General features: G+C 43.7%; 1 protein-coding gene across 4 annotated transcripts in view; it reads left to right on the top strand.

Moving 5' to 3' along the window:
- Positions 1-22505, top strand: part of LOC112249333 (adenylate cyclase type 2) — a 75198-nt gene that overhangs the window by 23766 nt on the left and 28927 nt on the right. For all 4 annotated transcript variants that reach the window (XM_042331005.1, XM_024419184.2, XM_042331007.1 and 1 more), the window contains one exon: positions 8006-8893. In XM_042331005.1, coding sequence (XP_042186939.1) covers positions 8729-8893 — 165 coding nt within the window. In that variant the 5' untranslated portion in view covers positions 8006-8728. The remainder of the gene's footprint in view (positions 1-8005; positions 8894-22505) is intronic.

Raw genomic sequence — 22505 nt, forward strand, 5'->3', positions numbered from 1 at the left:
CGCTTATTGGACTCACCTGGACTCCTTCACTTTTTTTATTGCCTTCCCTATATCTGTCTGTTTCATCCCCATGTCAGCATTATTGTCCTTTTTGTTTTCCCCAGTCCAGACACTGTCTGCATTCTGTTCCTGTCTGTGTTTCATTAAATGTTCACTCCCTGTACTTGATTCTCGTCTCCAGCGTCTGTCCTCACACAGCCAGAATGAAGTATCTGCATTTGCGTTTGTTTAAGCTGTTTTCCAGTTATTTTTTTGGGGGGGAGGATACATCTATAAAAATGAGCGATTTCGCCTGGCATAGAACATTTGCTCTCTCGCCAGGCCATTGTTCAGAAGAGATAGCAAACACAATCACTTCAGACTGAAGCTGGAATGACAGCAAACTAGCTGCATTTCGTGTTTTTCTATTGACATTTCTTTGTAAATACGCATAAAAATTATGCTGATTCATGATTTTGACTGGCTGAGAAAAGCTGCCAGTCTGTCTCGTCCCAACTCCGGATACGTTCATAGGACAGCTGGAGATCGAATTTCAAAGTTGAAACAATGTTGCAAATGTCGGAGAGACAGACCAAAGGTTATTACAATTCTCTGCTGTTGAAACACAAATGCTAGTCTAAAAGAAATGGAAGACGAAGTCCAAATGCTTTTTTACAACGAATATGTAAATTGCTTGGCAAGGTTGATGAGACAGTGGATTGCACAGTCAGATGGAACTGTGTAAATAGGCATTTCAACGTCAGATTTAGCCAGTGGTATCTTGTGGAATAGACACTGTCTGGAATGCGATTTTTTTTTTTATTTTTTTATTTTTTTAAACCAATCAGCATCCAGGATTAGACCCACCCGTTGTATAATCTACTGTACTGCACTCTGTTGGGATTATGAGGTGGCGTCAGTAGTTCATTGGCTAGCGTACTGAGTAGTCATTATGGCTCCATGATCAGTGCCGTGGTGGTGGAGGCCAGGGAGGACAGGGAGGGCCGTGAGAGGGGTCCAGAGCCAGACCCTAGCAGGCTGCTGTGGGTTGAGAGGTCCTGGGCTGGGGCACTTAGCCAGCTCGCCTCAGCCTGGCCTGGCTCTGCTAACAGAGGGGTTATGAAACCAGAAATAGGGATGTGGTTGGCTGCACTGACTGGAAACAATGCTCTCTTCTTTCTTTCCTTTTCTTTCCTCCTCCAGTGTTTTCTTTTTGTTTCCATTTTAGAAAATGCTTTACTCTCATGCACAGGGAGTTATTGATTATTCAGTATGGGAAGGAAGGAACACTTATGATATTGAATGTGCAGGCAGTGGTTCTCATGTCCATAACTAGCTTCTCTTGAGAGAACAGGAAATTACCCAATCTGATTGATTCAACCTAGATATGGGCTTTTAATGATTAATTTTCTATGAATATCACTGTTCAGGACCATTCATTGTGTGTGTCATGTAACAAAATGGATGGCTCCACTTGTGTGTATGTGACACAGCGTTTGGAACACTTGTGTGTGACAAGGGCCCGGCTTCCGACCCACGCTTTCGCTCTCGCCTGTACTTCCTGTGTTTATCATAAACAAGCTATGATAAAGTAAAGAGCTGAAAACAGCCTGAGATAACATCCTGTTAATGTCATTGTCTTTCGGCAGCTCTCCCTGCTGCACCAAGCTAATTCAATACCACTGGATGATGCTATGGGGGTTGTGGGAGGAGGGGGTGATGGGAGCCTGATCTAATTTAAGGACAGTGCATTACTGTACATATTTCAGTCAGCTGTGAGACCATGCAGACAGGGTCCTGTTGTGTGGTGAGTTGGTTGACTCTGGTAGCCTGGTTAAACGAGACTGAATGCAGCGCCCTGCTTGATATACAGTGCCTTCAGAAAGTATTTACACCCCTTGACTTATTCCACATTTTGTTGTGTTACAGTCTGAATGTAAAATGGATTACAATGAGATTTTGTGTCACTAGGCTACACACAATACCCCATGATGTCAAAGTGGAATAATCTTTTTAGACATTTTTACAAATGAATAACCAATATAAAGCTGAAATGTTTTGACTCTAAGTATTCAACACCTGTGTTATGGTAAGCCTAAATAAGTTAAGGAGTAAAAATGTGCTTAACAATTAACATAATCAATTGCATGGACTCATTCAGTGTGCAATAAGAGTGTTTAACATGATTTTTGAAAGACTACCTCATCTCTGTACCCCATACATACAATTATAGGTCCCTCATTCGAGCAATGACTTTCAAACACAGATTCAACCACAAAGACCAGGGAAGTTTTCCAATGCCTTGCAAAAAAAGGGCACCTATTGGTAGATGGGTATCAATAGGTGGTATTTGTATTTATTATGGATCCCCATTAGCTGCTGCCTTCTTCCTGGGGTCTGGCAAAATTAAGTCAGTTATGCAATTTTAAAAACATAACAATACATTCATTACAGAATTCACAACACACTGTGTGCCCTCAGGCCAATACTCCGCTACCGCATATCTACAACGCAAAATCAGTGTGTGTGTTACTTCACAGTCCCCACTGTTCCATAAGGTGTATTTTTACCTGCTTTTTAAATCTGATTCTACTGCTTGCATCAGTAACCTGATATGGAATAGAGTTCCATGTAGTCATGGCTCTATGTAGTACTGTGCACCTCCACATAGTCTGTTCTGGACTTGGGGACTGTGAAGAGACCTCTGGTGGCATGTCTTGTGGGGTATGCATGGGTGTCCAAGCTGTGTGCTAGTGTTTTAAACAGACAGCTCGGTACCTTCTGCTTGTCAACGCCTTTTACAAAACAAGTAATTATGAAATCAATCCCTCCTCCACTTTGAGCCATGAGAGATTGACATGCATGTCATTAATGTTAGCTCTCCGTGTACTTTTAAGGGCCAGCCGTGCTGCCCTGTTCTGAGCCAACTGCAATTTTCCCAAGTTCCTCTTTGTGGCACCTGACCACACTACTGAACAGTAGTCCAGTTGCAACAAAACCAGGGCCTGTAGGACCTGCCTTGTTGATAGTGTTGTTAAGAAGGCAGAGCAGCACTTTATTATGGACAGACTTCTCCCCATCTTAGCTACTGTTGTTTTGATCCACGGTTATCCCAAGCAGTTTAGTCACCTCAACTTGCTCAATTTCCACATTATTCATTATGAGATGTAGTTGCAGTTTAGGGTTTAGTAAATGATTTGTCCCAAATACAATGCTTTTAGTTTGGGAAATATTTAGGACTAACTTATTCCTTGCTACCCATTCCGAAACTAACTACAGCTCGTTAAGTGTTCCAGTCATTTCAGTCGCTGTAGTAGCTAACATGTATAGTGTTGAGTCATCTGCACCCATTGGCCCGCAAAACACCAGTCTCAACGCCTTCTAGGCAGAGTTCCTCTGTTCAGTGTCTGTGTTCCTTTGCCCATCTTCATCTTTTCTTTTTAGTGGCCAGTCTGAGATATGGCTTTTTCTTTGCAACTCTGTCTAGAAGACCAGCATCCCGGAGTCGCCTCTTCACTGTTGACATTGAGACTGGGGTTTTGTGGGTACTATGTGATGAAGCTACCAGTTGAGGACTTGTGAGGCGTCTCTTTCTCAAACTAGACACTCTAATGTACTTGTCCTCTTGCTCAGTTGTCCACTGGGGCCTCCCACTCCTCTTTCTATTCTGGTTAGAGACAGTTTGCTCTGTTCTGTGAAGGGAGTAGTACACAGAGTTGTATGAGACCTTCAGTTTCTTGGCAATTTCTCGCATGGAATAGCCTTCATTTCTCAGAACAAGAGTAGACTGACGAGTTTCAGAAGAAAGTGCTTTGTTTCTGACCATTTTGACCCTGTAATCGAACCTACAAATGCTGATGCTCCAGATACGCAACTAGTCTAAAGAAGGCCAGTTTTTTTTATTGCTTCTTTAATCAGAACAACAGTTTTCAGCTGTGCTAACATAATTGCAAAAGTGTTTTCTAAGGATCAATTAGCCTTTTATAATGATAAACTTGGGTTAACCAACACAATGTGTCATTGGAACACAGGAGTGATGGTTGCTGATAATGGGCCTCTGTACACCTATGTAGATATTTCATAAAAAATCTGCCATTTCCAGCTACAATGGTAATTTACAACACTAACAATGTCTACACTGTATTTCTGATCAATGTGATGTTATTTTAATGGACAAAAAAGTGCTTTTCTTTCAAAAACAAGGACATTTCTAAGTGACCCCAAACCTTTGAATGGTAGTGTACATTTTAAATGTGAAAAATCATGGAATTGCCCAGCTGTGGCATACTCTGACTCATTAAAATGTAGTATGAATGGTGGTCTCCTGCACAACAATCCTACCAGGTCAAATAAAGTTTGCTCCCCTTCAATTGTAGTGGCAACTTTTTTCATTTCCTAGCCCTCAAATGTTGCGAGGCCAAAGAGAAGACGACATCCAGTCCCTTGAACTTCACAACCCCTATCTTGTGTTAATGCATGTTGTCTGTTTGCGACAGCAGCCATGTGCATTCTCATTCTCGTGGCAGGGATCTGAGTTGGCGATTACGTCTGTAGTTTTGTGCTGCGGCTGCTCCAGGAGTCAAATGACGCCAGTTTGCGAGGCCTCTGTGAGAATGCCTCGATTTGCCTCAGCTCTTTCAGAGAGAAAGGCCTCCCAGACAATGCAGTGCAGTTACTGCTATTCATCCTGTTCTTGAGAGACTCCAGCCTATTCAAGCCAGGCCGCTATTCCAGCACTGCTCCGCACGACTCCACTCAGCGGCAAAGACAGACAGAGATCCGCTGCATCGGTCCTTTGCCATGGCAACTTTAGAATTGGAACATAAAGAGGTTGTCGCGCTGGGAGCTGTAGATATGCGGTAGCGGAGTATGGGCCTGAGGGCACACAGTGTGTTGTGAATTCTGTAATGAATGTATTGTTATGTTTTTAAAATTGCATAAACTTCCCTGGTCTTTGTGGCCGTTGTCTCACAAACAAGCGCTCTATGGCGGTGTTAAATGGCTGCCTCTGAACAAAACATCCTGGAATGATCAGTACTAGTGTCCTACTGTCCGACTGAGACGGACCTATTCACTGATTGTTAACATCGTGGGGAACTGGGCCATCTGCCCCAGTACGAGGCTGCTCTCCAAATGTCTTCATTATTTCCTCACTGTCCTGACCTCCTAACATTGGAATGCACCCAGACAGTATGTCAGGCAATGAAAGTGATCCCGGTTTAACTAACATACAAAGTAGGCTACAAAGCCACTGAAAAGCACGAAAAATACATTGCGAAAGAGCACCCTCTTGTCATGAGCTGCTTGGCTTAAGTGAACAGGAAGTGAACAGGAAGATGCGCAGATTGAAAGGAGAACCATCATCCTGAGTTCCATTGATAAGCAGAAGTTCCCTGGAGCCTTCTAGATAATAAGTCTCCCCTGACTGCTCTCTGAGATATACTGTCTCAGTGCCATTTCACCGTTCCTTTGTCCCAGAACCATTCTCTAACAGTACCACCCTTAATGGTCTATTTAGACTTCCCTCACAGTTGTGGCTCATTGTCTATCTCCATCTGTCTATCTCTGCCTCTGTATCTCTCACTGCGGACTCATAACTTACTCTCTAAGTCTCCCTGTTTAAGGGTGATAACACCAACCTACCATGCTGCATTATCCAAGAGATGAGTAGTCATGACAAAATGGGACCTTTGGTCCTTTACTGTCTGCCATTGGGGCCTGGTTATCCTCACATTCATTCAACCTCCTCCCTACTGTTTACTCTGGTTGCATGCATGAGCAGTCATCTAGCCTGTGGGTTGAAGGGTCTGAAGGAGCTAAATCAGAGATATGATCTCATATTTCACAACACGTCTGATGTAAGGCTTGTAGTGTTTTGTGTGGGTGTTCTTTTTGAAGGAGTAATTTCCTTCATATGAACAGTGTGTATATCATAGATCTGAGGGGCCCTGACCTCCAAGGCCCCAGCTGTTTTCTAATAGAGAAGACAGATCCCTTACCAGTATGTGCTTTACCTCATCCTCTGCTTTAACTCCCTTACTCTGTCTGTTAGTCAGACTGCAGCATAGCCTGGGTAGTACAGGATAGGGGCTGGGTAAAGTGTTGTTAGTTGTTTGGCAGTAATAGTCTTAAAGTTATAAAAGGAACAGTTAAACAGCAAGGCTGTAAATTGCTGACCGGACCTCCATCAACACACGGCCTGTTGTGACAGAGCAGGTTGTCACTATGACTGGAGCATCCTGGGTGGTTGGCTGGCTGGGATATCCATTCACACAGCCCAACAGGTGTCCCTCCCTCTCTGGCCTTTAGGTACATAACCTCATCAGCCTTTGCTATTTTATGGCACATGGCAACTGTTGCAGTTGCCATGCTAAAAGACAAACCGGCAACAATGCTTCATACTGTTAGGACAGGTCCAGGAGTCGGGACTATTAGCAACTTCTGAGATGAGGTTGATATTAACTAACATTATGCAAGGTTCATTTCATATTTTTTTTCAACCCAGCAACATCTGGCGCCTCCCAAACACACCAGCCTGTTTATGAAGCCAAGAATATAATCCCTCCCCCAAAATGAGAGGTGATATCATAATCAGTCTCTGAGCCCAATGGTTTACTGTCATGCCCATATTGTAGCTGTGCTATTGTGTTCTGTGATTTTATTACCAGGTGAGACAAAGACCAGCCGCTGAGCCCTCTTTAAACCAACCAGAAAGGATGCCTAGTACTTCCTACTGCGTGCTTGAGACGATAGCCTCCCAAATGTATTTTTTATTCAGCCTTAGTTTTGTAAATACAACGTAGCCTCTGATTCACTGAGCAAACTTCCTGTGTGCCAGGGAGCCAGCCAGCGAGGGCAGACGGACTAAGGGGAATCAGACTCCTCATATACTGACTGGCTTTAGTGGCCTCTGCTCTGTGCTCATTAAGACTGGAGCAAAGTACATACTCTGCCCAGCCAATGGGATCCTAACAAAACATAGACCTGGTTTATTTTCCTACAGCTTAATACACCTTGATTTATTGATATTTAATGTAACTTCTAAGGGGCTGCATTCATGTCCTTAATCATTTAGTAAGATTGCAGTTTCACGTAAAGAAGAACGGTTTGGCCATACCCCAGTGCCGGAGATTTAAAATATGCCTCTTTCAGAGAGGACAAGTTATTTTTGTCCATCTTTGAAATGTGTTACATATTAAAACTATGAATGACAATCTCCTTAAACTCTTGTGAATGATTAGTTGCTAAGGTAAAATTCTTGGCAGACATAGACTGAGACTCTTGGCTAGCATTTAAACTCCACAATGCTGAATGCGTTTTGTCAGAGTAAATTTAATAAGATAGAAGTAAATGAAGTTGAGGCCATGATGCAAGAGTTCTTCCCTCGATGGCGTATTCTCGAGTAAAGTGCTCCATGGAGAGTTTATTCATTAGAAGGGCTAGGTGTCATCATGCCAGTTCTCCATGGAGAGTTTATTCATTAGAAGGGCTAGGTGTCATCATGCCAGTTCTCCATGGAGAGTTTATTCATTAGAAGGGCTAGGTGTCATCATGCCAGTTCTCCATGGAGCTGTGGCCAAACCGGGACAGAGACTGAGGACTGGGGCTGGGACTGAATACAGACAAACCAAGCTTTCTTGATCGTGGGAACAACTGCAGGGCTTGGGTTGAATGAGGATTGAAGATTCACTCACGTGTGTACATATTTACACCCTTGGCTAAAACAACATATGAAGGGACTCACTGTACTGTACTCTCACTGTGTACAGTTTGGCAGACAGTTATGTAGTTTCAAATCACATTGCTAAACTGTACATTTTTTTTATGCCAGATAAAAATGTAATCTATTTATTAAAACTTAACAAGCTTAGTGAGTGCATCGACATTTTCTGACATGTCGACAAGAGAAAATGCTTTGAAGAGCCATGCCCCTCAAGTGTTGTGGATTGCTATTTCACTTTACTTCTGTCTTTTATCAGTGGTTCCAGTAAGCTCACCCAGTTTGTCTCTGTTGTCTCCTCCCCAGGCCTCTGACTGTGACAGCTCCAGTGGGTGGAGCTACATTGGGCCCCTCTCTCTACCCGCTCAGCACTGATGGGACAGAATCCTGAATCCTGGAGGAATCCTTGACGACCCCTCTTTCTTTCTCCGCCCTCCCAGGCTCCACCCTCTTTCCCCTCCTCCTCTCGTCTTTCCTTAGACTCTCCTCCTCCCCCAGTCTCTTCTCTCAGCACTGGGATCATTATTCAACCCCAATGAAGAATGGAACACAGTAGCTGGCAAGGATGAACTGGGTCTGCCTGCCAATGCAGAAAAGGAGATAAAAGAGGGAGAAAGAGAGAGTGAAAGAAAAGCGAGCGAGAGAAAGTTCTAAACCTGTGAGTGAAAGAAGAGGTACATATTAAAAATGCCCTTGAGGGAGAAAATCGACAACTGCACTTGAGCAGTATGAGCTAGAAGACCTCAGCAAACCTGCCGACCTGGATGTGTGGATCTGTAGACACACACACACACACACACGACTGTCTCAGTCGCAGCAGAAGACGGCTCCTACCCTGCCCTACACTGTGGGGTGGTGTTTTCAGCGTTATTCCCTGCCTACCATACCTGTGTGAGGAGTGGTGGAGAGGAAATTCAGCAACTCTTAGAGGACAGTGGAAGTTGATAGAAATGCTTCTTTGTTAAAACCAGCGTGTTTTGGGCCGTAACCTTTTATCAGGGTTTTAGTAGTGAACAGGTCAGCACCACCATGCCGGCTAAAGGGAAGTACCTGTTAAATGACCAGGAGCTGAAACATGAGGCCCTGTACAGGAAGTTCTCCTGTATCAGCCAGTACCGGCCTCTGGTGCTGCTACTGGGCCTCTCCATGCTGTCCTGCGGAGTCCTCATCATCCTTTTCTTCGCCCTGCACCTGGTGAGTGTGAGTGTGAGTGTGAGTGTGAGAGTGTGAGTGTGAGTGTGAGAGTGTGTGTGTGTGTGTGTGTGTGTGTGTGTGTGTGTGTGTGTTTAGCTGATGTGGAATTGCTAGCGGCCGTTGTGTAAGTGACATCATCTACCGAGACCTAGAAGTGTGTGTGCACCTACCCATGTATGAAGTGACAGTATGCTACACATCAGAGCCCAGCTACTTACAGCTTTTTTGAATGACTTAGTAATATCCCGTTAGGGGGTGTGCTGTCCTCTCTGGATGAGTTGACCGATAATGGATGGAGATTAGCACATTAAAGACGCCATTGTAGTATGATATTTTTCTGTAGTACAGTAACTGTGCCTAGATACTGAATTAGAGGTCTTTGGGTTTTTTCTCCTCGAAATGACTTTCTGTGGCAATGTTTTTGGTGTAGACTTCAGAGTTTAAGAAGCAGGTAATCACTGTGTTTGTGTAGCAGGTAAATATGTCACCAGTCTAGAGTTTTAGTAGACATTTTAGGTTACATGTACACCACTGTGTAGAGCAGTAGGTAATCACTCTGACATGTAAAGCAGCACTTACACTACCGTTCAAAAGTTTGGGGTCACTTCCTTGTTTTTGATAGAAAAGCAAATCTTTTGTCCATTTTTAAAATAACATCAAATTGATCAGAAATACAGTGTAGACAATGTTAATGTTGTAAATAACTATTTTAGCTGGAAACAGCTGATTTTTAATAGAATATCAACATACAGTGGTTGCTCCACTAAAAGTTTTGCGATCATGCTGCGGGACTTAGAGGTCATTTGAGGTTTAGTACGGTACCTTGCGTCACTACTTCATTGCTCCAGACCAGCACAAGGGGGAGTTAGAGTACTGATTATGTTTTGGGTCCTACTGTGTCTCTAACTGACAACGAATGGGTGACATAAACCTAAATAGAAACTGATAATTGTGCACGACTTCAGTAGTACTTACTAAAACTGTTGTTACACTAAGGTTTTTATTGTTTTGTTAGAATTATTTTGGTTTTACTGTAGTACTGTAGCCCACTCCTGACCAGGCATGAGGTACAGCGTCTGAGTGGTGCAATGGTCTAAGACACTGTGTGGCAGAGCAAGCTGTGTTGCTTCAGATGCTGGATCAATGCCCGTGCCACACTCGACTGGGAGACTGTAGGTTTTTGATTTCTCTCCCTCGGAAAACAGAAATAAAATATTCTAAATAACAAACTGGCCTCTTTCTCACAAATGTTACATTATTTGAAAACAAAACCATCTCCAAAGTATATTTTTTTTAAACAAACCAATTTATTATTAATTCACAATTATATAAAATCCCTTTGGATATTCTTACAGATATATTATGAATCCTGTTATTAGCAGGACAATATATATTGGTCATGGCTCCAGAGGGGCGCACAATGGGATTGCCTTGCAGTTCTCCAGCTGTATCCACTGAAACAGTGGTGGGTGCGTGAGGTTCAAGGCATGAGGGCAGGGGGCACGGGATGGGCTGCAGAAGACGGACCTAGCCCATGGGGAAGGGAGGAGGAAGGGGTAAGGGGGGGCACGGGATGGCGCACAGAAGACGGACCTAGCCCATGGGGAAGGGAGGAGGAGGAAGGGGTAAGGGGGGCACGGGATGGCGCACAGAAGACGGACCTAGCCCATGGGGAAGGGAGGAGGAGGAAGGGGTAAGGGGGGCACGGGATGGCGCACAGAAGACAGACCTAGCCCATGGGGAAGGGAGGAGGAGGAAGGTGTAAGGGGGGCACGGGATGGCGCACAGAAGACAGACCTAGCCCATGGGGAAGGGAGGAGGAGGAAGGGGTAAGGGGGGGGGGCACGGGATGGCGCACAGAAGACGGACCTAGCCCATGGGGAAGGGAGGAGGAGGAAGGGGTAAGGGGGGCACGGGATGGCGCACAGAAGACGGACCTAGCCCATGGGGAAGGGAGGAGGAGGAAGGTGTAAGGGGGGCACGGGATGGGCACAGAAGACGGACCTAGCCCATGGGGAAGGGAGGAGGAGGAAGGTGTAAGGGGGGCACGGGGAGAAGACAGACCTAGCCCATGGGGAAGGGGAGGAGGAGGAAGGGGTGGGGGGGGCACGGGATGGCGCACAGAAGACGGACCTAGCCCATGGGGAAGGGGGAGGAGGAGGAGGAAGGGGTAAGGGGGGCACGGGATGGCGCACAGAAGACAGACCTAGCCCATGGGGAAGGGAGGAGGAGGAAGGTGTAAGGGGGGCACGGGATGGCGCACAGAAGACAGACCTAGCCCATGGGGAAGGGAGGAGGAGGAAGGTGTAAGGGGGGCACGGGATGGCGCACAGAAGACGGACCTAGCCCATGGGGAAGGGAGGAGGAGGAAGGGGTAAGGGGGGCACGGGATGGCGCACAGAAGACGGACCTAGCCCATGGGGAAGGGAGGAGGAGGAAGGGGTAAGGGGGGCACGGGATGGCGCACAGAAGACGGACCTAGCCCATGGGGAAGGGAGGAGGAGGAAGGTGTAAGGGGGGCACGGGATGGCGCACAGAAGACGGACCTAGCCCATGGGGAAGGGAGGAGGAGGAAGGTGTAAGGGGGGGCACGGGATGGCGCACAGAAGACAGACCTAGCCCATGGGGAAGGGAGGAGGAGGAAGGGGTAAGGGGGGCACGGGATGGCGCACAGAAGACGGACCTAGCCCATGGGGAAGGGAGGAGGAGGAGGAAGGGGTAAGGGGGGGGCACGGGATGGCGCACAGAAGACGGACCTAGCCCATGGGGAAGGGAGGAGGAGGAGGAAGGGGTAAGGGGGGCACGGGATGGCGCACAGACGACGGACCTAGCCCATGGGGAAGGGAGGAGGAAGGGGTAAGGGGGGCACGGGATGGCGCACAGACGACGGACCTAGCCCATGGGGAAGGGAGGAGGAGTAAGGGGTAAGGGGGGGGGGGGCACCCACCCCGCCACTCTGGGTAGCACAGAGCAACACTTTTAAGGGGCATTGCACTAATAATGGTGCTAACTAGGGAAATGTTCCCACTGTTCTTAGTGCAAGTCTGCACGTTCAAACTATTAGACCTCTCACTAAAGGCGTCAGTCAAAAGTGATACTTTAATCCGAAGTGGATTTAACGAAAAATGACACAGCACACATTTGTAAATCCCAAACTCTAAAAGTAATTGGAAAGATAGATACAAATTATTTGTGACATTGTGGTTACAATAAAGAATGTAAACAAGATGCTGTGTTTTTATTTACAGTAGTGATGGACAGCTGGTGGCATTTTGAAAACACGTTTTCAAACACTTGTAGCCCGATTAGCAGGACAATAGACTCTTTATAGCCTGGCTACTGTAGGTGTGAACATCCCCCTACCTGCAAAAAATGACATTGGGACCAAAGAGAACAGACGAAATGGACATTTGTTTTCATCAAGCTAGCTTCTTTCTATGTTGCTACCCGTTCCAGGACTTAACCACAAGAGGACTTGAAAATGAGCCGAAGCTGAGAGAATCACCAAAACTAAAGGTATTTTGGTTTCAGTGCATTTAAAAAAAAAATGTTGGCATACTGTGTAATAAAATCGATAATTAAATGACAGTTAAATAAATAAAAATATTGTGTACTAAAAACGTGAATGTGTTTTTACAATGCTGGACAACAAAGGGCTGGACAACGGGCCGCACCGAAAAAAAACTCATGGTTGCCAAGAAAGCGGATAGTTTTGCTAGATTCTTGAAAGCATTTGTGTGTTAGTCACGTTTGAATTCTTAATTGATCTACTGTTTCTATCATAGGCGACTGTAATCGATGGGGGCTCAGGGTGGTACCATTCTGCTCATCTGAGGATGGTGCACATGGATCAGATTCAAACTTTGAAGACCAAGATCGAGTCATTAAAGGCAGACCAGCAGAAAGAGAAACATTATTGGAGGGCAGAGATACGGGCGACAGCTGATGCATTGGTCCAGAGCCAGGCGGCATAGGCGGAGAATGACGCATTGAAGAGGGCGAGGAAAGAGATGGAGTCACAATCCATGCCAGGCACACCTGTGAGCTCTGGAACTCCACCTCCTACAGGCAGAGTCAACATACCTGGCGAGTTCATCGTCGGTTCACCCTGACATTTCCATTCCTATTCTGACAACAGAACTTGACCAACTGCTCACCAGGCACAGTAAGGGCCATCCAGACCGTTATGCTGTTCTGCTGCAGCCTAATAAACAAATGCAGGTGGCTTATATCTTCAAAATGCTTTATTATCCACATGTAAAAGCATATACTGTACAGTACTGTATTTCTTCATCAGCATCTTTATGCTTTTGTTAATAAAATAATTATAAAAATACTCTTTCAAAATGCCAATGTTTATTTAGTTATAGATCCATAACTAATTACTATGGGAATAAACATCACTGAATTACAAAAATATTGGAACAAAGTTGTCTAATAAAGGAAAACAAATTGTTGCTTACTGGAAAATATTATTTCAAACACACACACAGTCACGTTGTACAGCGCCATTATGGCTATTAGCAGGGCTATATTTCGGCCTATTATGGGCGGTGCACAATTGGCCCAGCGTTTCTCTCCCTCTAAAAACAAATGTTTTGGCCTTTTTATTCAGATTACAATCACTCACTTTAGTTTTTTTGAAAACGAAATAACCTCCAAAATATCGTTATATATTATCAAGTTGATGGCACAGTCATATAGCCAGCACCTACATAAAGCTGAGTGACTCACTCATTCATGGCTTTAGATCAAAATAAGTACCAACATTCTTTCTGATAGTCTTTTAATAAATACATATTTTTGTTATCCTGACCTGGACACCATGTACAGTATTATAATAGCCCATTATGGGCTATTGGCAAGACAATATACCTTTACCAACACCTCTCTGTATTTTCATACTTTGTGGATGGGGGCTCCCGCAGTGCAAAATGTGTTGCTACAGATGCAGGTTCAATACCCTTGCCGGCCGCCACCGGGAGACCCATGAGGCGGCTTTTGGTTTTCATTTAGAGTCCTCCAATCCTCTATATGTAATTATTGGCAGAGAGTCACATCATATTTTTTGATATACTGTAGGCCTACCGTAGGCGACATGAGTCTCACTAGTGTTGAGTAATTTGCTGTTAAAAGTGGTGTAGGTCTTATTTAAAGAGCATATTGCAGTTAGAAGCAATAAGATTTGAAGCAATAGCCTACAACTATTTTAGCACCGTTTCATGCTCTGAGACAAGCATGGGGACTGGTCTTGATAAATCAAAGAGTTTTTTAATTTTTACTGAATCTCTGTTTGGTGTAGAAATGTTATGCTCTTAGTGTAACCTTTTATTTAACTAAGCAAGTCAGTTAAGAACAAATTCTTATTTACAAGGACAAGCCTACTCCTTCCTCCCCGTCGAAATTGAACCCGGTGTCCCGCGTGCCCGCACCCCCATGGATTATTTAGCTAAATAGCCCAGTACTGTAACCTCCTCCTGACCGTCACGTTGTACAGCGCCATATTTTCCGTTCCATTCTAACGGAAACCCAGAGAATTTTTGTTTTTCTTGGGATAGAAACACAATAATATGAATCAAATTAACTAAGCAAAATGTCTTAATCAGTCCCATATACTAAGTTCTTACAAAAAAAGGTTTTAAATTCTCTAGTACAGTCACTATTGAAGGCTATCAAATGCTTCTCAGAGATGCCCTCTGGTGGTCAAACTAGCACTTACTAGCATTAATGGTACCAGTGGTTGGCACTTAAATAATGTGCCATAGAATTCTGCGGGACCATGCAAGCTGTGCCGCAGTATGCAACTCTTAAAGGATGAACCACTGTAGGCATACATTATCAGCAACCATCACTCCTGTGTTCCAATGGCACCTTGTGTTAGCTATTCCAAGTTTATAATTTTAAAAGGCTAATTGATCATCAGAATCCTTTTTTAAATACACTATCGTTTAAAAGTTTGGGGTCACTTAGAATTGTGCATTTAAAATATAATCAAATTGATCAGAAATACAGTGTAGACATTGTTTATGTTGTAAATAACGATTGTAGCTGGAAACAGCTGATTTTTAATGGAATATCTACATAGGCATACAGAGGCCCATTATCAGCAACCATCACTCCTGTGTTCCAATGGCACGTTGTGTTAGCTAATCCAGGTTTATCATTTTAAAAGGCTAATTGGTCATTAGAAAATCCTTTTGCAATTATGTTAGCACAGCTGAAAACTGTTGTTCTGATTTTAAAGAAGCAATAAAACTGGCCTTCGATTACAGGCTCAAAATGTCGAGAAACAAAGAACTTTCTCCTGAAACTCTTAAGTCTATTTTTGTTCTGAGAAATGAAGGCTATTCCATGTGAGAATTTGCCAAGAAACTGAAGATCTCGTACAACGCTGTGTACTACTCCCTTCACAGAACAACGCAAACTGTCTCTAGCCAAAATAGAAAGAGGTGTGGGAGGCCCCAGTGCACAACTGAGCAAGTACATTAGAGTGTCTAGTTTGAGAAAGACGCCTCACAAGTCCTCAACTGGCAGCTTCATTACATAGTACCCGCAAAACACCAGTCTCAACATCAACAGTGAAGAGGCGACTCCAGGATGCTGGCCTTATTGGCAGAGTTGCAAAGAAAAAGCCATATCTGACTGGCCAATAAAAAGAAAAGATTAAGATGGGCAAAAGAACACACTGGACACTGGACAGAGGAAGATTGGGAAAAAAGTGTTATGGACAGATGAATCTAAGTTTGAGGTGTTCGGATCACAAAGAACATTCATGAGACGCAGAAAAAAAATGAAAAGATGCTTGAGGAGGGCTTGACGCCATCCGTCAAGCATGGTGGAGGCAATGTGATGGTCTGGCCGTGCTTTGGTGGTGGTAATGTGGGAGATTTGTACAGGGGTAAAAGGGATCTTGAAGAAGGAAGTCAGACTATCACTCCGTTTTGCAACACCATGCCATACCCTGTGGATGGCGCTTAATTGGAGCCAATTTTCTCTTACAACAGGACAATGACCCAAAGCACAACTCCAAACTATGCAAGACCTATTTAGGGAAGAAGCAGTCAGCTGGTATTCTGTCTATAATGGAGTGGCCAGCACAGTCACCCGGATCTCAACCCTATTGAGCTGTTGTGGGAGCAGCTTGACCATATGGTATGTAAGAAGTGCCCATCAAGCCAATCCAACTTGTGGGAGGTGCTTCAGGAAGCATGGGGTGAAATCTCTTCAGATTACCTCAACAAATTGATAACTAGTATGCCAAAGGTCTGCAAGGCTGTAATTGCTGCAAATGGAGGATTTTTTGATGAAAGCAAAGTTTGAAGGACACAATTATTTAAATTAAAAATATTTATTTATAACATCTTGACTATATTCCCTATTCATTTTGCAACTCATTTCATGTATGTTTTCATGGAAAACAAGGACATTTATAAGTGACCCCAAACTTTTGAACGGTAGTGTACTGTAGGTGTTATTAGAGTGTTATTAGAGTTATTGCAGGTCTGAGCTGAGGGGGAAGTACATTTAAAAAATATATAAGTTAAACAATTTCAAAGATTTGCAGTTCATATAAGGAAATCAGTCAATTTAAATATATTCATTAGACCCTAATCTATGGATTTCACATGACTGGGCAGGGGTGAAGCCATGGGTGGAGGGCATAGGCCCACCCACTTGAGAACCAGGGCCAGCCAACCAGAGTTAGTTTTTCCCCACAAAAGGGCTTTATTACTGACAGAAATACTCCTCAGCATTCCACCCTCTGATGATCCCGTAGGTGAAGAAGCCGGGTGTGGCGGTCCTGGGTTGGCGTGGTTACACGTGGTCTGCGGTTGTGAGGCCAGTTGGATGCCATTATTTGCCTGTTTGTGTTCCGCCTGTTAGCTTGCATGATTCTTGCCATCCTCATTCGACCTCTCATCAACGAGCTGTTTTTGCTCACAGGACTGCTGACTGACTGGAGTTTTTTTGTTTGTCGCACCATTCTCGGTAAACCCTAGACACTGTCGTGCGTGAAAAGACCAGGAAGGCGCCTGGCACCGATCATAACACGCTCAGTCGCATAGGTCACTAGCTGTTCAATCGAACTGCAACTGAATGCCTCGATGCCTGCTTTACATAGTAATGCCACGGCCACGTTGGAGCGATCCAAGCAAGCCACTGTCTGTACTTTATTGTCACATACACGGAATAGGTGCAGTGAAATGTGTTGTTTTACAGGGCTTCAGTCAGTTAGGGCCAGTGAATGATGATGTGGTTGCGTATTAAAATGGCACCCTATTCCCTATATAGTGTACTTCTTTTGACAAAAGTAGTGCACTGTATAAGTAAAAGGGTGCCATTTGGGACACACTCATGCTGTTGATATTGGCAGGGCCTGAGGCACTGTAGCACTTTTCTCATTCAGGTGTTGATGCCAAACTAGGTCCATCATCAGGTCTCATTACTGCTCCCTCCTAAAGGAAAACGAGCCCTCACTTTCCTGTCATTGTGCTGCTTTCAGAACCCAGACACGCTGATATATGGATGGATAGAGACTTCCATCACTTCCTAGTCTCAGATTTCTCTCGGTCTCTCTCTCAAGGGGCTTTATTGGCATTGGAAACATGTTTACATTGCCAAAGTAAGTGGAATAGATAAAAGTCGACCCCCTACTTTTTCGAACATTCTGTTAAAAATCGCGCAACATTTTGGCATCCTGCTACTCATGCAAGGAATATAGTATATGCATATGATTAGTATGTGTGGATAGAAAACACTCTCACGTTTCTAAAACTGGTTAAATCACGGCTGTGACTATAACAGAGCGTCTGTTTCATCGAAAAGCGCAAGAAAAACTGATCACTGAAAACTGGAAAAAATATCCATGCGCCACTTGCATGTATTGTTTAAGGGACACGAAATTAAATGGGGCCGAGATTGCAAGTCCTACAGCTTCCACACGATGTCGCCAGTCTTGTCAATTGCCTTCTCATTGTTTCTTGGTCAAATGAGGAAGAGAGACCACTTTCCATCCGGTCTCCAACAGGAAGTTTTGGAAGAGAGATTTCGGAACATGATTTGAAATCGTGGAGCTATTGAATACACATCGCCCCGTGATCAATTTGATAGATTATTAACGTTTACTAATACCTAAAGTTGGATTACAAAAGTATTTCGAAGTGTTTTGTGAAAGTTTATCGTCGACTTTTTTAATTTAAAAAAATGACGTAGCGTTTTGAAACGGTGTTTTTTTCTGAATCACACAGTTTCTATAGATGGATATTTTGGGTATATATGGACCGATTTAATCGAAAAAAAGACTCAATAGTGATGTTTATGGGACATATAGGAGTGCCAACAAAGAAGCTCGTCAAAGGTAATGCAAGTTTTATATTTTATTTCTGCTATTTGTGTAGCGCCGGCTACGCTAATTCTTTTGTTTACGTCGCATTCAGGTATTTCGGGGTGTTGCATGCTATCAGATAATAGCTTCTCATGCTTTCGCCGAAAAGCATTTTAATAATCTGACTTGTTGGCTAGATTCACAACGAGTGTAGCTTTAATTCAGTACCCTGCATGTGTGTTTTAATGAACGTTTGAGTTTTAACGAGTGCTATTAGCATTTGGCGTAGCGCATTTGCATTTGCTGATGGCTAGATGGGACGATTGCGTCTCGGGTCGACTTAAGAGGTTACAAAAGTGAAATAAATATTCTGAAATTAACATTTCAAATGTTATATTGCTGGCTGTGTACAGTGTTGTAACTATGCAAATAGTTGAAGTACGAAAGGGAAAATAAATAGACAGATCAATATAAACTGAAATTGTTGCATGTTGCGTTTTTATATTTTTGTTGAAAGATTTTTCTGAGTTACAGTTCATATAAGGAAATCGGTCAATTGAAATAAATTCATGAGGCCCTAATGTATGGATTTCACATGAGTGGGAATAGAGATCTGTTGGTCACTGATACCTTTTTAAAAAAGTAGGGACGTCGAGCAGAAAACCAGTCACCCTTAGCCTCATGCAGCGCGACACATCTCCTTCGTGTAGAGTTGATCAGGCTGTTGATTGTGGCCTGTGGAATGTTGTCCCACTCCTTCAATGGCTGTGTGAAGTTGATGGATATTGGCGGGAACTGGAACATGCTGTCGTACACGTCGATCCAGAGAAATCCAAACATGCTCAATAGATGACATGTCTGGTGAATATGCAGGCCATGGAAGAGCTGGGACATTTTCAGCTTCCAGGAATTGTGTACAGATCCTTGCAACATGGGGCTGTGCATTATCATGCTGAAACATGAGGTGATGGCGGCTGATGAATGGCACGATAATGGGCCTCAGGATCTCGTCATAGTATCTCTGTGCATTCAAATTGCCATCGATAAATTGAAATTGGGTTTGTTGTCCGTAGCTTATACCTGCCTATACCATAACCCCACCCTACCGTCACCATGGGGTACTCTGTTTACAATGTTGACATCAGCAAACCGCTCCCCCACACAACGCTGTCTGCCATCTGCCCGGTACAGTTGAAACAACTGGAATTCATCCATGAAGAGCACACTTCTCCAGCGTGAAGTCGGTTGCGATGCAGAATTGCAGTCAGGTCAAGACCCTGGTGAGGATGACGAGCACGCCGATGAGCTTCCCTGAGACTGTTCCTGACAGTTTGTGCAGAAATTCTTCAGTTGTGTAAACCCAGAGTTTTATCAGCTGTCCGTGTGGCTGGTCTCAGACAATCCCGCAGGTGAAGAAGCTGGATGGGGAGGTCCTGGGCTGGCGTGGTTACATGTGGTCTCCGGTTGTGAGGCCGGTTGGAAGTACTGCCAAATTCTCTAAAACGACAGAGGCAGCTTATGGTAGAAAGATTAACAATAAATTCAGTTGTAACAGCTCTGGTGGACTTTCCTGCAGTCAGGATGCCACTTGCACGCTCCCTCAAAATTTAGACATCTGCAGCGTTGTGTTGTGACAAAACTGCACATTTTAGAGAGGCCTTTTAATGTCTCCAGCACAAGGTGCACCTGTGCAATGATCACTCTGTTTAATCATCTTCTTGATATGCCACACCTGTCAGGTGGATGGATTGTCTTTGCAAAGGAGAAATGCTCACTACAGGGATGTTAACATATTTGTGCACAAAATTTGAGAAATATGTATTTTGTGCGTATGGAACATTTCTGGGATCTTTTATTTCAGCTCATGAAACATGGGACCAACATGTTGCATTCATAGTTTTGTTCAGTGTAGTTTGTATTTAAAATGGTATTTGCTTCCCTGAATGTCCTTTCTTTTGGAAACAGATCACAAATATTGCTGCTGTGCTGGCACACTGGTATTTCATGTCATAGATATGGGAGTTTATCTAAATTGGATTTGTTTTCAAATTGTTTGTGGGTTTGTGTAATCTGAGGGAAATATGTGTCTCTATGGTCATGCATTTGGCAGGAGGTTAGGAAGTGCAGCTCAGTTTCCACATTCTGTGGGCACATACCTGAGAACTAGACAGGCTATGCCTACGGCGGCCTCTCTCAATAGCAAGGCTATGCTGATTTCCTTGCTTGTGGAACAGTCACAGTGTTCAGTTATTCTGCCACTGTACTCTCTGTTTAGGGCCAAATAGCATTCCAGTATGCTTCGTTTTTTGGGTAGTTCTTTCCATTGTGTCAAGTAATTGTCATTTTGTTTTCTCATGATTTGGTTGGGTCTAATTGTGTTGCTGTCCTAGGGCTCTGTGTGGTCTGGTTGTGTTTGTGAACAGAATGCCAGGACCAGCTTGCTGAGGAGACTGTCCTCTAGGTTAATCTCTCTGTATGTGATTGCTTTGTTATGGAAGGTTTGGGAATCGCTTCCTTTTAAGTGGTTGTAGAATTTAACATCTCTTTTCTGGATGTTGATAATTAGCGGATATTGTCCGAATTCTGCCCTGCATTTATGATTTGGTGTTTTATGTTGTGCACAGAGGATGTTTTTGCTAAATTATGCATGCAATCTTAATTTTAGTGTTTCTCATTTTGTGAGTTCTTGGTTTGTGAGTGGACCCCAAACCTCACAACCGTAGAGGGCAATGGGTTCTATAACTGATTCAAGTATTTTTTTTGCCAGATCCTAATTGGGATGTCGAAAGTTATGTTCCTTTTAATGGCGTAGAACCCACCACTAATGTTTTTGTGGCAGGTTAGTTAGCATGTGTAGGCTAATGCCTAATGTTAAGTGCACAGGCCTGTGAGGATAAGTGTGATATACAGTTGAAGTCGGAAGTTTACATACACTTAGGTTGGAGTCATTAAAACTCGTTTTTCAACCACTCCACAAATTTCTTGTTAACAAACTATAGTTTTGGCAAGTCTGTTAGGACATCTACTTTGTGCATGACACAAGTTATGTTTCCAACAATTGTTTACAGACAGATTATTTCACTTATAATTCACTGTATCACAATTCCAGTGGGTCAGAAGTTTACATACACTAAGTTGACTGTGCCTTTAAACAGCTTGGAAAATTGCAGAAAATTTTATGTCATGGCTTTAGAAGCTTCTGATAGCTTATGACATAATTTGAGTCAATTGAAGGTGTACCTGTGGATGTATTCAAGGCTGACCTTCAACCTCAGTGCCTCTTTGCTTGGCATCATGGGAAAATCAAAAGAGATCAGCCAAGCCCTCGACATAACCTGAAAGGCCACTCAGCAAGGAAGAAGCCACTGCTCCAGACTACGGTTTGCAACTGCACATGGGGACAAATATCGTTCTTTTTGGAGAAATGTCCTCTGGTCTGATAAACAAAAATAGAACTGTTTGGCCATAATGACCATCGTTATGTTTGGAGGAAAAAGGGGGAAGCTTGCAAGCCGAAGAACACCATCCCAACCGTGAAGCATGGGGGTGGCAGCATCATGTTGTGGGGGTGCTTTGCCGCAGGAGGGACTGGTGCACTTCACATAATAGATGGCACCATAAGGAAGGACAATTATGTGGATATATTGAAGCAACTCAAGACATCAGTCAGGAAGTTAAAGCTTGGTCGCAAGTGGGTCTTCCAAATGGACAATGACCTCAAGCATATTTATTTTATTTTATTATTTTCTATTTTTTATTTAATTTTTGAAACATACAATATACTTGCAGTGAAGCCGCTCAATAACTACATCATACCAGTCATCCAACAGATTCCCATTTAGAGCGACACACAGAAGCATCCAGGGTCAATGCCCTGCTCAAGGGCATGTTGACCGATCTACCACCAAGCCAAAAAATGTGAATCCGAACACTCGAATCTCCCCCCACAGTTCCCCCAATAGCTCTCCCTCAACCATTCGAGACCCCTTCCACAGTCTCCCCCCCCAGGAAGAAAAAATATAAAAAAATACAATTAATTCCATTCCCCACCCCTCAAGAACCCCCCAAAGCACCAACAACCAAGAGAATGAACTAATGAGAAAAAAGGTAAAGACAGAAGAAAACAGCTAACAACAATGAAAAAAATAAAATAATAATAATACATTTAAAACAAAGGACATCAAGGCCAACTAAAATCATAACAGCAATGCCAACTGTATATGTTTGTGTGCATGTCTGGCACTATTCCATGTATGTATGTGTGTGTTCTTGTAATTGTTTATTTTA

Source organism: Oncorhynchus tshawytscha, linkage group LG12 (assembly GCF_018296145.1).
Source record: "Oncorhynchus tshawytscha isolate Ot180627B linkage group LG12, Otsh_v2.0, whole genome shotgun sequence".
Taxonomy (NCBI): Eukaryota; Metazoa; Chordata; class Actinopteri; order Salmoniformes; family Salmonidae; genus Oncorhynchus; species Oncorhynchus tshawytscha.